Source organism: Balaenoptera ricei, chromosome 9 (genome assembly GCF_028023285.1).
Source record: "Balaenoptera ricei isolate mBalRic1 chromosome 9, mBalRic1.hap2, whole genome shotgun sequence".
NCBI lineage: Eukaryota > Metazoa > Chordata > Mammalia > Artiodactyla > Balaenopteridae > Balaenoptera > Balaenoptera ricei.
In genome coordinates, this window is record NC_082647.1 from 2,539,004 (window position 1) to 2,554,521 (window position 15,518).

The window sequence follows — 15,518 nt, forward strand, 5'->3', positions numbered from 1 at the left end:
AATGAAAAATAGTTTAAAAGAAAATCATGCTAGCAAGAGGTCTACTTTCTAGAGTATATAAATTACTAAATACAGAATATATTAAAACAGTACAACTGTTTGTCCACTCTGGAAAATATTAAAATTCAAAGACTACATCATGTTCCTTTTTAAAAGGCCTGTATTTTTCTACATACCTTTCAAAATTAGTAAAACAAAACACCAACATGGAGACCTTTTTACATTTTAGTTGGTAAGAAGTAAAAGCAAAAAGCAACTTCTCACTAAAAATACCTGTTCTGCCTGCCCATCTTAATGAAAAGATTTCCTACCAAAACACGGCACAGAAAAGAGCCAGTTAAGATTTTCTGCACCTTCTCTAGAAAGGGCAGGTTACACGTGTAAAACCAATGATCCTTCCCAACCACACGCTACCAGAAGGTATACCTGGGATCCAATATGAATCAGTGAGTTTTGTTTGGTTCTAGGACACAAAACCAAGGGCACTTTAAATGAGAAAAATTAAATAGGTTGTAAAAAACCTTACACAAAATCCTTAGGATTTAATAGAAGTCAAGGCTGACTGCCTTTGCAGAGTTCGTATTTACCAATGTCCAAAATAACGCGTCATTCACAAGTTTTAAGAAGAGTTGAGAAGGTTAATTAAAATGCTCATTAAATACAATGGAATATCTCAACTTTCCCTCTATCGATGTAAACTCCTGTGGCTTCCTTCATGGGGGGTGGGGGCGTCTCCTGGTCCTATTTCGCATCACCCCCCCCCCTGTTGGTTAATCCCCTTTCAGAATTCTGTCACTTAAAACCCTGTAAAAAATCAGTAATACCTTTCAAGCACCCCACCCCCTCCCCCAACAAACAAAGAGAAAGGAGCTGGGCTTGGGGGGACGGGGCGGGGCGGGGCGGCTCTAGCTGACTACAGGAAAGTAGAAGCAGTTCTACTGGGGCGTGCGTGAAGCCCGGAGAGGCACTAGGAGAGCGAGGGCAGCGCGGGCCTGCGCCCGCCGGGACACGCTTCTGGACAAGCGGCCTGCTGCCTCTCCAGGATCTAAGGGACAGAAGGGAGGACAGAAGCCCCCAAGAGCGGCTCTAGGTGCTCTGCACACAGACCTCGACCAAAACCTGACCGTCCCCAGAAGGGGACGACGAGCACATTGAGCTTACCTTCAATTAAACAACAAAGAAATTTAAAAACATAAGAAAACAAAAGCCAAACAGAACAAAACAAAAACCAGAAGCCAAAAAAAAAAAAAACACAAAAAAACAAAAAAACTAAAAAAACTAAAAAAAGAAAGTGACAGGTTCTCAAAACAACACGGCCTCAGTTCTCATCTACCCTCCACGCAAGCCAGCCAGGCCTCCTCCTGTCCAAGAGCCCGGTGGTCCACCAAGCCCAAGGGGCTGGACCTGGTGCGGACGACCCTCCTCCAGCCCGGGCCGCCAGCGGACATCTACCGAGCCCACCGTGCCCGCCGCCCGCCCGCCGGCCTCCCCACCAGACCGGCTGACTCCTGTGCAGGGCCAGCGTGTCAGAACAAAGCCTCTGATGGACCCTCGCTACCAACCCTCCGTGCTACGACTCTCCTCGCCCCACTTCTGGGCTCCTTCTTCCCTCACCCTGGACACCTCTCCCAGCCTCCTTCCAGCAACAAAGTCTGTTTGCATAATTAAGCCAAATGCCCTTTAAAAAAAGACCCCTTTGTGCAGGATCTAAGCTGTCACAATTCAGAAATGCTACAGAACCAAGCACAAACAATTGTTTATCCAGGACCTTTACAAATCATGAGAAGGAAGACCCCCAATTAGGAATGGTTATGATGCCGCCCCCCTCCCTTCCCCCGTTCCCCCCCCACCCCCCCCCCGGTGGGGAGGGGGCACAGACACCCACTTAGCATGCTGCCTGCCCAGAAAGGGGGGAACCCGCAATATTTCTTTTGGAAAAAAGAGACGATGTTTCTCCTTGAGAAGGATATCAGTATAAGAATTTAACAAATGTGGCCAGACCAACGGTAGTGCAAGGTTACGCTCAGATAAGTAGCTAAGTGAACTTATATTACAGCATAAAATCAAAACAAGATAATGCGAAAAGAAAAAGCTCCTCAGCGCCACACAGTCACCTGCTGTATTTACCTTCTGAGATACACTGATATTTACTGGCTTCTTGAATTTGTGAACAAATAATACACAGGTCAGGATAAATGTATTGACTTACTACCATCTTTATAAAAATCGAATATACACACAAACACATCAACAATTATGGAACTGTATCCATTAAACTTTGATAAGACAACACAAAAGAACTAACAAATAGCTAAGATGCTGCTGCTGAATTGAAAGCATTTCCAATAACATTTCATTTTAAGAGGTCCGTATTTACAGGGTATGCTAACTGCTCCTGCGTATCCTTTAAATGCATGATAAAGAAAGAACAAAGATAATGGTTGCAGCAGATCTTCCAAGAGGGTTCAGCTCACGGTGGTCTGATTTCACTGCGAGAAGTGCACCGAAAATGGAAATAACGTTCCTTTCTAATTCTGCTTCTTTCTTTCCTTTTCCAGTTTCCCTCAAGGAAATCAAGCCTTTGTTCCTAGGCCTGGCTGGCACTAACAGAGCCCGTGACCAGGGGCCGTGTGCATCAGGAGGCGACCGTGGGAAGCCTTTCTAACCAGTCCTTTCCGGAAGGCCCGGCTCGACTTGGCCTTTCAAGAACATTCTATCAAGAGAAAGCTTACTTCTCTGTGTGTGTAGACTGTTAACAGACACACACCTGTCCCGGGGCACCCCTGTCAGACTCAGACAACACAAGAACAGACCTTAAAGTAGCCATGAGGTCTGCCTTGAACAAAGGAGCCCAAATAGGATTCGTTTCTTACCACTAACTAGAAGAAAGTATGCCTGAATGGCTACTTTCCTGAGACAACATGCAGATTTTTAGTTTCAAAGCCACAACACACTCAGACTATTTCAAAAAGCGGTAAAATTTTGTAAACTCAGCTCATTGCGTCATTAAGTCCTCAGTGATAAAATAAGTCCATTAACTGTGAGCCTTCCTGCTGCCCAGGGCGGGGAAGTGGTCTGGATCTCTCCTACGTGGTGCCTGCAGGTTACCCAACTCACCACTTCAACGCAGCTCTCTGTGGACGGAGCCACATAAGCTACGCTCCTAACCTGTGAACACACCTGTATCTACTACTTGTGAGGACGGGGCAGTGGCCACTGGCCACCTGGAAGCTCCACTGGAGCACCCGGGGCCAGGCTGGCACACACCACCACCTCCCAAGGCTTAGGCAGGGGCTTTCTGGAACACGGGTGGCCAGGCACCTCAGCTGGGGGGGTGTTCTAGTGTGTTCTACGAGTGCCTATAGTTTCCTGGAACCGAAATCTTCTGAAGAGCAGCCATCAACACCCACCTTCACATTCCAAGCTCACTCCTAGCACACGGTACCACAGTGGAATCAATGCTACAGAAAGTCTCACCGGGTCTGAAATGCTCTCCTCTGGTTCTGGTAACTTAATTTGAAAAAGTAACATAAAATTTCAACTGTGAAAATAAGAAGATACAAGTTCACATGACCTGTGTCTTAGCTCCCAAGAGAAGGCTGAGAAGGAGGGACGCCTTGCTGCAGGGGGCTTCCTGCTCACATCTGGTCCTCGCTAGGCTAACCAGACGCATTAACTGGTGGTAACAGGCTTCTATTTCCCTTAATTCCATTAATAAATCTCACAGGAAACCTTAGGTATAAAATATAGCTTAAAAAGTCTGAGTATGTCCCGGTATCATCTGCTCAAATAGTTCAGGTCCACGTTAGAATCAATCCAAAATAGTGAAACTCCTTCATGAGCAGTACGATAAGGCACTTTTTTCCACGTTTGCCCAGCATGAATTTTACTACAGATGACTCTAAGGGGAGGAAGTGTCTCACCTGAAGGAGCCTACCCAGAATCCCCCAGACACACTGCGCCACACGCCACGGAGCGCGACAAGCCAGCGCAAACGTCCCCTCGCTCTCGGGTCCGCTGAAGGACAGCGCAGCCCCTGCTCAAAAGGCCTTCAAAAAAGAAAATCTTAATCACAGGTTGCCCAAGAATGTTCTATATGCGTCACAGAGCCGGTGACATGAACATGCCACTTGGGGCTGCATTTAAAAAGAGGAAAAAACCAAACAGGCCTGCGAAAGCTTCCGGCTGTCCGACCCTCCTCGCCTGGCAGGTATGCTACGCAGCTCACCTAGCAGGGAGCCCGGCGAGGGCCGGAGGTGAGGGCGTCCCGACACCTGCTCTCAGCCTGGGGGCGCATAACGACGGCCAGCAGCACTGCTGCCGCATTCAGGACGAGTACAAAAAGGGGCTTTCCCTTTGGAACTAGGACTATACAGTTGGCGCTTTTGGAATATTTACAAGAAGCAGAATCGGCCACACAATTGGCACCGCTCCCAACCACCCTCATACCCTGCTTTCCAGGATATGCAACTGCCAATCATAATCACCCGAATTTTAACCTACGTTTTTACAACAGCCTTTTGAGGGTTTTCTGAGAAGGTAACACAAGTGAAGCTGGTTGAGAAAACGCTCATCTAGCCTGCACTGAAGATAAGTGCAACCATTATCAAATATTCTTTGCTGTGAAAACTACTGAGAATTTGTGACGTTAATGTTCTTTACTCACTCTAAGTCGCTGTAATCGATCATACATAAGATCACGAAGAACGATGTCTACATGCATTGTAAGCACTTTGAAAACAAAAGAAAGCAAAACCTGTAGTTCTTTGTGGTGACAAGAGAATGTGAAGCGACCTAACACCGAGTCGAGTCTGCCGCGTCCCGTAAGGTCAGCTCTTCTGCAGTTAGTGCTGGGCCGCTGGGCGCTCCGGACAACAGCCACGCAGGGCTGCGGACGGAGAGACCTAAGCGCGCGGGGCTCTGCGCGGCGGCTCCCGGGAAGAAATCCCACAGCGCGTGTGCAGCGTTACGGTCGGGCTCTCCTGCCAGAAATCACTCAACAATCAGGGCCACATTTATGTGGGACAAGTCTACCATATGCCTGTGGGGATGTAAAGAAATAGTGACCGTTAAGCTACCTCTGCACACCAGCAGCCACCTGATCAAGTAGAAGGAAACATGCGGACTGGCAGGGAAGATCAACACAAACCCAGGGGTGACCACCCACGTCATAAAAAGAGGCGGCGTGCCCTCTCTCTACACCCCCGGTGCGTCTCCGCAGAGACAGAGAGCAGGTGGCAGCACGGACCCCTCCCATCTCCCACCTGTCACCGGGGAATCCAAGGCTACCTGTGGAACTTCTGCTGAAACGCTAATGCATGGGCGGGTTCCTTGAACTTGGCTATGGCTTTCCGCTGCTGGGGAAGCATCTGTAAACTCTGAAGGAAGATGACAGAAACACTTTAGAATCCTGTTGTATAGGGTGTAATATATATATATATATTTTTATACATTAGATTTAATGCAAAATTTGAGTCCAGGCTGACCCTTAGATCACTAAAACAAACTAATTCTACCTCCCTGGCAATTTTTTGTAACCTATCCAGATAATCTATCCAAAACCAGTGCTTCAGTAAGTCACTGCCCTGAGCAGCACTCATTCATATCCTCCCAGATTGGTGTTAAGACCTTCCTTCCATCGTGGGGGCTTCCCTGGTGGTGCAGTGGTTAAGAATCCACCTGCCAATGCAGGGGACACACGTTCGAGCCCTGATCCAGGAAGATCCCACATACCACGGAGCAACTAAGCCCACGAGCCACAGCTACTGAAGCCCGCGTGCCTAGAGCCCATGCTCCGCAACAAGAGAAGCCACCGCAATGAGAAGCCCGCGCACCACAACGAAGAGTAGCCCCCGCTCACTGCAACTAGAGAAAGCCCGTGCGCAGCAACGAAGACCCAACGCAGCCAAAAACAATAAATAAAATAAATAAATACACACACACACACACACACACACACATATATATATATAAAGACCTGCCATCATTTGCCCCGTCAGCCACCCAATCTTCTCTCTAAACCTTCTTGGGGAGGCCCAGGACAGGTGTCCTTGGAAAGTTACTTTCTGGTTTCACGTCTTCCTGTCAGGCGATTTTCCACGGGGCCCTCAGTCAGCTTTTTAAAAGTACAATACTCATCATACAGGAGGAACTGCTGTAAGGCAATGGGACCCCACGGTCGGAGTGGGTAGTTACCTCCTAATTACCACTGGGGTAAATTAAGGGTTTCATATATGTAGCTGGGCCACAGTGAGGGGCAGCTGTGTCTGTGGCAGCCATCAGCACAATTTGGTCACGGTTTGTGCTTTAAAAAGTCTGAGAGAAGTGGCATCTTAAATTAGACCTTTAGGGGACTTCCCTGGCGGTCCAGTGGTTAAGACTTCACCTTCCAATGCAGCGGGTGCGGGTCTGATCCCTGGTCGGGGAGCTAAGATCCCACATGCCTCGTGGCCAAAAAAACCAAAACATAAAACAGAAGCAATACTGTAAGAAATTCAATAAAGACTTTAAAAATGGTCCACATCAAAAAAACCTTAAAAAAAAAAATTAAATCTTTAGGATTTGAAACAACCATTCCTGAGGCTACTGTTTGCAGTAAAAACCAAGTGAGTTCATGAAGAAGATGGATCCATCAAGTGAAGAGACGGGTGCAGGGACAGTGGACTTACACCTGGTCCTCCCTCACACCTGCCCTGAGGACAAGGGGCAGCTTTGTGCTTCCCCGAGGACTGGAGATGTAGGATTCCAGGATTTGGGAGGGATGGGCCAGAGGAGAATTCGGATTTCTCAGCCAGTCCCACTCTCCAGAGTCTGATCCTTCTCAAGCATTTTGGTGACTTGCCATGTGTGTCTGGGGCAATAAGCAAAGTGGCAGGGGGGGGCCTTGCTACCACGGGGACACAGCCTGAGGAGGCAGCACAGGATTCAGTGGCAGGGAACCGTCTGCTGTGTCTGGGCTTCTGTCCAGTGATGCTTACAGCCAGAAAAAATAACTAATGGTAACACACAACCCTTTAGAAGTGTTTACACACATGGCTGTTTCATTTTAAAGCATTTGTTCAAAGACCTACAACAAAAGCACACAGGCAAAATATCAATTCCTTGAAATATGTTCAAAAAAGGTATACTGTATATGAAATAAGCACTCTCCATTTTAGTAAACAGAACTCCCATGAGTAAAACATGACCAGGAGAGCGCTAAAAAAATAATTCTTCCCAAAAAGTTGCTTTTCAGTGCTTCACACAGAAATAAAGAGTTTCAAGTCTCCGCGTTACACGGCACTAAGGTTTACACACAGACTCCCCTCGGAGGGGCAGTCAGATAGTCTGGGGCACATCACCAACCAGACCCAGACCAGTGAGAGGAACAGGCCCGGAGGTGGCAGAGGCAGCCACTAGGCAGCAGTGAGCTCTGTCTGCCTGGGTTTCTGAAACCAGTTTAGTAGACACCAGAGTTTTCCTCTTCTTTCAGATATAAAAACCAGACGCAGAAGATTTTTCTTGATGATTTCACTTATCATTAAGTTAACTGGACAAGTAAAGCTCAGCAACTTGGTCTTTAATTAACGCCATCAATTAATTTCTCTTGGACACATTGTCAGCATGCGGCTTTTCTGGCCTCTCAAATTCCACTTTTGTTACTTGACAAAGACCTGTTTTCTCTGCCAGCCCCAGCTTTCGGCTCACGCCCACTCTGTGCCTTATCCTTGAACGATCTCCAGTTGTTGAAGCTCTTCTGGCACTGCTCCTGAAGAGAAAATGCAGTGCTGTCCTGTCACCACCAGAGGAGGCCAGAGAAGAATGTGGGTAAGAGCCTGCTTCAAGTCACAAGTCCAACCCAAGCACTGCAGCAGAACCTCCCACCAGGCCCTGCTTTCTAATTCGATCTCGGGCGCCTCAGGCACCCTTTTCCTCTTCCGGCCACATGGCTGCAGTGCTCGAGGGCGCTGGGGTGTAGGCACAGCTTCATACTAACTGCTGCCAGCACTGTGGCAGTTCTTACCACAAGACTTAGAAGAACTTACCTAAACTTATTTTGTCCAAAACTACAAAAATCGCTCAATTAGGAACAGACAAGAAAAAACTAATTTGTTATGATATCACAAATAATTACCCCCACTCTACAATTCACAGATGGAATCTGGATTTTGAAAATACTATGCTCTTCTTTTGAGAAAAAGCATGTCTAGATGTCATTTCCTCTGGGTGATTTCACAATGTGGAATGAAGGCATGAAGCTTCCTCTTTACCATTTACCAATTTATAAGGTAAGAGGTAAGAAGATACGCTTATCTGTATCTCAGTGGTTTAAAGCTCAATTCGATTGAGAAGGTATCAATCAAGAGAGCATAAACTTTCGATGAAATTTTTTTAATATTTATTTATTTATTTATTGGCTGCGTCAGGTCTTAGTTGTGGCATGCAGGATCTTTCGTTGAGGCCCTCGGGCTCCTCTCCAGTTGTGGCGCACAGGCTTAGTTCCCCCGCGGCATGCGGGATCTTAGTTCCCCGACCAGGGATGGAACCTGTGTCCCCTGCATTTCAAGACGGATTCTTAACCACTGGACCACCAGGGAGGTCCCTCAACGAAATTTTTAAATCACAGGAAGGAGTTGGTTCTCAATAGTCAACAAAAGTAATAAGAACACTGTCTTAAAATGTTTTCTGTCTGTTCCCCTTTATTGACATTTTTGCACCCTTTTCCAAAAAACAAAACCTATTTTCAGATATAAGATTGAATTGCTAAAACTGTCAATATTCAACCATTTCCGACCTACCAAAACGACAAGTATTAGCGATCACTTTATTGGGAAGAGAGGAAAAGACACTGTCCACTAATAAGCTAAAAACTTACTATGATCACCAGCTTCTACTTTGAAAATATGTGCTTCTTCTAATCAGCAGCCCATTTCCAAATAATTAAACACTTCAATTCACCCAGAATGAACGGAGAGTTAAACTTTGTCTCCAGTCTACACACTCACTCTGACCCCGCCCCATCTCCCCCACAAATACGGTACTGGCCCACGGAGAGACAGGCTAACTTGCCCACGCCCACCCTGATACACTTCTCATTTTTCAGAGACAAGACATCTGCAGACAATTTGAGAATAACTGTGCTACTATAAGTAGCAAATTACCAGTTAAAATACTCCTTTAATTGGCCGCTTCCTTTGTTTATATTCAGCCATCCCATTCAGGGCCATTTGACTGAACTGCCACAAGGCACTACGTTAACGGTAGAAAAGCTGCGACAACCTACAATTTAAGTCCAGAAAAATGTCCATGCTGTTCAGAACCTTGGCCGTTTCTTCCCTGATTAGGAGAAGTTCTTCCTCTTTCTAGAAAGAGCTTGTGTTCATGTCCATGTATACTAATAAATTACAATATTAAGGGGATTCTTTTTTTTTTTAAACATCTTTATTGGAGTATAATTGCTTTACATTGTTGTGTTAGTTTCTGCTGTATAACAAAGTGAATCAGCTATACGTATACTTATATCCCCATGTGAATGTTAAGGGAATTCTGAAATGATTCTGCAGCCCTGAAAATCAATTAAACTATTCTCCCACTCTGGCCAACAGTTCCCAGCACCTTCAGGAATCAACCTAAAGCCAAACATGATATTGATATTAGTTGTTTTAAACAAGTGAAATTGCTCAAACAAGAGCCCCATTGATAAATCATTAGATATCTACTCTCTCGGGCTCCACCCCAGACCTGATAAGACACCCTGGGGTGGGCCCAGCCTCCAGGGACAGCTTGGGAACCATCGAGGGACACGCGCTAGTCCTCCTTTCTCACGCGATGGCACCTGCACGTGTTGGTGGCAGCTGGCCTATGCCCATTAAATCTTTTCTTCTCCGGCCTCGCAGTCGGCTTCCTCAAGCCAGTCCTCGGGCAGCATGGCGCAGGACCCCTTCGCTCCGGACTCCTTTCTGTGCACAGCCCACCTGACCTCTCGCTGGTGACAGGGCAGCGTCTCAGGCTGCTCCATCACACACGCTGCTCCTCACGGAAATCAACGACTACTCCCGTGCCTGTTCACATTTAACTCATCATCGCAGCGTGTGTGGTCTTTTCTGATGCCGATTCTGTTTTTTCCTCGATTCCTATGTTTGGGCTTCCTTGTGTCCACGGCGTAAGTGCTGTTCTTTCTGCTCTGATACAGTTTGAAGACATTCTGAGGCCCTCCTCTTCCACACTCACCTTCATCTTGTACAAACGTGCCCTGCAGGTAAGAGCCCGTGTCTTATCACATGGTCTGCCTGGAATCTTCTTTTTTCTTTTGGGATTATTTACAACAGTGTTTTCAGAACTTTGTGTGGGAGCCTCCAATTAACAGTTTTTCCCATTACGGTTTCAGATCATGCGGCCACGCCTATATTTTCTTTAAACCTCGTGACGTCAGTTTTCGGAAAGCCTACATTTGACTATGCCTGGTGTTTTCCTTCCCAAACGTCCTGAACTTCAAAATGACTGAACTGCTTTCACTGAGATCCCAGCTTTCTCCACATCACCCACCAGACATCCCTGGTCAGTCAGAACCAGACGCAAAGAAGGTAACATGGTCTCATCCCAGAAGGCGAGATGCTCCAACGTGACCCCACCTTACACGACTGCTCAAAGGGGCTCTCTCTCACTGGGCGGCCCAAGATACCCGCCAGAATGAGGGCTTTCCAAGTGTCTGGTTCCCTGGAACTACCGCACTGGGAGCTTGGCAAACTTGGTGGGTCCCGGAGGGCCTCTCCTCAGCAGCCTGAAGCGACCCCCCCAGAGGACTCTGCTCTGGGACAGCAGGCCGCCTTTCGAGAGCACACGCTTTCCCTCAATGGCATGTGGAGGCCTCCGTGTTTCTTCCATTCCCCCTTCTGGGCGACGCCAGGGAATGGTGAAAGAGGTAGGAGACAGCGCTTGCAAGCTTGTGTGGTTCATGAGACTCACGTAGGTGACGTACTTGGTTGGGGAGCTGTACACCAAGAAACGGCAGACTCGGGACCGAAACCAAAGCCCTCTCTCAAAGCCCAACACTTGCTGCTGCACCGCCGCATCTCGGAGGGCCCGGCAGCTTCGAGAACGAGCCGCCATGTCCACTCCGGTCACTCGGGCTCTCGGTTTAGTGACTACTTTCCAGGGTTGTTGGAGAAATCAGGGAAGAAGCCGGGGAAAAGTGAACAGCACGGTGCCAGGCACGTGTTGGCCTAATCTAAGCCTCAGCGGTTATTACTGCCGTTGCTCATGGCCAGTGCCCGGCTTTTTATTTTAGTGATGATCACAACAAGGAAAATACTTTTATTTTTACACCGTGGCATTTCATTTCTCTATAGGATAACACATTTTTCTTCTTAGCAGTTTTAGGCAAAATCCCACAAACAGGGAAATAAGGATAGCTCAGCAAAGGGGCTCAGAAGTTATAACTACCTTACTTCCTGACCCTAAGAGTTAACTCGGCTCCAGCCTTGCGGAACGCAGCGGAGGCCGCTCCGCGGGAACGTGCGCTGGTCCCCGGAGGGGCACCTGCGCGAGGCTGACCTGTCTGTGGAGCCCCCGCGCCCCCGCACAGGTCAGCCTCCCGGAGCCCCACCCGCACCCAGCCGGCCCCTCCCTTCCCTAAGAGCAAGACCCCCCAGTGTCCGGGCAGAACCTTCTTTCTGATTCTTTCTATATCACTGCTAGAGAGTACCAGGTGGGCTTATTCTCACTGCACCCTCTCACCTGAAACTCTCAAACACGCTGCGATGCTTCCTGTGTCATTTCTACCGCTGGTCAGAATATTTCTGACAAAATCCTATCATTTTTCCTTATTCTGTCAGTGAGTCTACAGATAAATGTCTTTAAAAAAAGGACTCTTTAGAGAGGCTTATGAGAACAGGTTAAGGGGACAGCACACTAACCGGGGAGTGACGCCGCCACAGTAAAGAAGCAGAGCTGACGTGCTGTTACTGCCGTTCCCATAATTAAAGGCCCAAAGGAACGGGCCTTTCTAGTCCAGACACCGCCTCTTGCTGTTACACTAAGTGAACGCCAGGTGGCACCACAGTCCAGCCCACCAGAGGCTTGACACACGTTTCTTCCTCAGCCAGCGCAGCGGGGCGGGGGGCCTGGGTCCCCTAACCATCCCTCTGAAGTGTACTTATAGTTAAACCACAATGAAGTCTTGTTATAAACGCCTTTAAAAAATTTATACCTAGCAATATCATTCTTTAGCTATCTAATGCTGGCAGAAGCTTGCTATTGACAGGTCAGTTTGTTTGTTTTTTTAAATTGAGAAACTCAGCACTTTGTGAATGCAGTGTTTAAAAATCTATAAACTCCCCCTCAAAACCATTCCATGGAACTAAGTAAGACTGGCAAGAAACGAGAGCTCTGCTTTTTGCTCCCTGGGATGGACGAACATGCCCTACTGAGTAAGTGCTAGATTCATCACCCATGGGGATTTTTTACGGTGGCATTTTCAGGGTACCTGATGTAACTCAGAAAACACCACTCTCATTTTCCTATCTTCCTCTCCCTTTCTAGTTAAGAGAAGCCCTTAAAACACTTGACATTGTTTTTGCCTGGCTTTAAGTGCCCTCAGTTAAACTTTACTTAACACAATGATCTCTAATCCTTCTTTCCAGAACAGGAGGAAAAAAAAAAAAAAAAAAGGCAAATGGGAGGAAAGATGGCCTCCAAAATGAAGAACTCAAAATTCAGTTTTTAAGATGGATAAAACCAAGGCTAGGTGTTTTAGCAGTGGCTCCAAGCTAACTTTCGCAGGGCGGTCAACCTCACGCAGTGCTGTAAGCAGCAACGGCACTGCCATTCACACTTCCTGAAAACCGAATCACATTCAAGCATGCTCAAGATACGGAGGAGGAAGCAAAGCCCAGGAAACGAGCAGGTCACATGTGGAAAGCAACAGTGCTACCATTTCCCACCCAAACACAGACACCAGGAACACGAGCCCTCAGAGAACAGACTGGACGAGGCCCCGGGTCTTTAACTCCAGGCTCCCTGATGAACTGTGATTTGACCCCAAGTTTTCAACCACCATTTGTTTGAGAATCCACTCAGGATAACCATATTTTAATGCATTGTAAGTTCTCTAATGCCAGTTCTGTTCCTGCAGGTTAATCCGTGTTATGACGGACTGTCCAAGGACAACTCTCCTTGGACAAGAGCTTAATGCCTCTTGATGACTGACAAGCCGCTACTGACCACACAGCTGGGAAACTGACCCTACTAAAAACAGAAGCCACAGTCTCTGGTTAACGTTTCACTATTACATACACATGAAAACTAAGCTTAACCATCTCTCTGAGAATCCAAGGATGAAGGCAGAAGTAGTTAAACCTAAACAACGAAATCATCTCGGAAGGGCTTCCATCTACGCCTCACTCTTGTCAACACTCAATGGTAGATGAAGGCTTAAAATACACTAAAAATTAATTACTTGTGTCAACTCTGTTTCCCCATTAACCCACGAAGCAAGACACCTTAAAAGAAAGCACTCTGTGCTTTCTGTGTTCTTTTTTTTTTTTTGGCCATGACGCTTTCGGGACCTTAGTTCTCCCCGACCAGGGATCAAACCTGTGCCCCCTGCAGTGGAAGCACGGTAACCACTGGACCGCCAGGGACGTCCCCTTTCTGTGCACTTTTTACTCAGAAATCTAACATTCACACTCCACGTCCTACGATTTGCATCAAACGTCCTTCCGAAGTGCTCCAGCCTCAGACACGGATCCTGGCGCAGGATTGGGGGGTGTGCTGCTCATGGCTGTGACTGGGGTTGGGGGGAGAGGCGGGGAGGCGGGGAGCTGGCAGGAAAGGCCAGAGTTGGGGACACGCTGCTCAAGGAAAACCAAGTCTACCCACTGCGCTGGTTTACCTCCAAGGCTCTAGAGGCTGGAGCGATCAGGGATTTCAGTGGCAATTTTTGTTTACAACACAACTGGAGACCTATTTGCAGCCAGCAGAGATCTTCACGCATTTAGAATTAGCCAGTTTTAAAATTAAGAGACCAAAATATAGTCCACATTATTTTACATTTGTAAAGTCTAAAGCAAGTTCCAAAGGTGTTAACATGTGAGGCTATTTCTGAAAATTAAGGTCAAAAGGCTAAATACTTTAAAATTTTAAAATTGTTTCACACAAAACAAGTGTGTGATAAAGCAAAAAGACTGTGTGTTTGGGTGCATATAAGAACTTTAGGATAATTTGAGGATTTCAAAGGATAATTTGTTCAGCTAGAATAAATATTTCATAACGTTTCTGAGCACCTGATAATTTCTAAATAATCTAACCCTAAGGCAAAAGTTCTGGCATCAAGTGTGCACAGTAGATAAAATATGTGTCTTTCTTCTCAAGAGTCCTGTTTTAACATGAAGTAACCAACACAAAGGGATTTTAAATGAAGAAATAACCGAGTCTTGGGAAGGACAACAGGCACCGACAGAGCGGGCCCAGGTGACCCACCTGAATAGGTCCCACTGACATCAGCAGGCTCTTCAGTTGGGCGTCAGTAGTGGATGAAGAAAGCCCTTCAACAGACACGACGCAGGGCTGAGGCTTGCACTCCACCACCCGGAGATTCTGCTTGTTCGGCATCAGGCGGCCCCGGCCCATCGCACCTGCCATTCCCCGGCCTCTCCCGTGCATGATGACCTGGCAACAACAAAAGGAACTACTCAAGGTTGAAGCTTGGGGTTTTTTTTCACAGCTACTAAGATACAAAAGTGAACAAATCAGAATCCATTAAAATATACCGTGAGCGAAAGGACCTTCTGTAGTTTTTATCCACTATCAGAAAAGGGTTTAATGTCTAAATAAGACCACAGTACCCAGCAAACTGGAGTGAAAGAAAAGGAAGGAAAAGGAAGTAGCGAAGTCTGCACCTATCTTGGTGCCAAGCATGGTACTAGGTAGGTACTTTCTGTGCTACCATCATTCTGTAGACAAAGCAGCAGGATCACAGGGGTTCAGAAACTTGCTGCGAGTAACACAAAGATCTGGGTCCAGTCCTTATCGGCCCCAGAGCCCAAATTTCTCCCACTGTATCCCAGGCAAACCCAGCGGGGGCCAGGGGGCTGGGCATGGTGCCCCCCACAGCCGCCTCCCTGTCACGGCACGCCACAACTCTACGTACCCTGGAGGGCAGATTCTGCAGCAGGGGTCCCGCCAGCTGCACCACTGCACATTACACTCCTCTGCAGGGCTTTCAAAACAAAACCAAGAACCCAAACTACAACGACTGAGTGCCCCTGTCCCCCACCGAAATTACAGCCATCACTGGCCTCAGGTAGGGCCCAGACCTTAGCATTGTTTAAAGCCGTCCAGGGCTCAAAACCACTGTTCTGGGATCCTTTAAACAAGAAGGAACAGCTGAGCTTTCCGGTCTTCTCTACTCCGGCAATCAGATAAAGCAGCAGCACCCCCAGATCAGGACAACAGTGAGACGCAGACACGGGCGTGCCTGGGCTCACTGGGCTCTCCAGACACCCTGCCCAATTCTGCCCGAGAGTCGGGGTACAAAGAGC

General features: G+C 47.4%; 1 protein-coding gene across 5 annotated transcripts in view; it reads right to left on the minus strand.

Moving 5' to 3' along the window:
* Window positions 1-1,869: 1,869 nt before the first annotated feature.
* RBM33 (RNA binding motif protein 33) overlaps window positions 1,870-15,518 on the minus strand; it is a 116,476-nt gene continuing 102,827 nt past the window's right edge. For all 5 annotated transcript variants that reach the window (XM_059932956.1, XM_059932955.1, XM_059932957.1 and 2 more), the window contains 3 exons: window positions 14,458-14,646; window positions 5,290-5,378; window positions 1,870-5,041 (listed from right to left, as the gene is read on the minus strand). In XM_059932956.1, coding sequence (XP_059788939.1) covers window positions 4,993-5,041; window positions 5,290-5,378; window positions 14,458-14,646 — 327 coding nt within the window. In that variant the 3' untranslated portion in view covers window positions 1,870-4,992. The remainder of the gene's footprint in view (window positions 5,042-5,289; window positions 5,379-14,457; window positions 14,647-15,518) is intronic.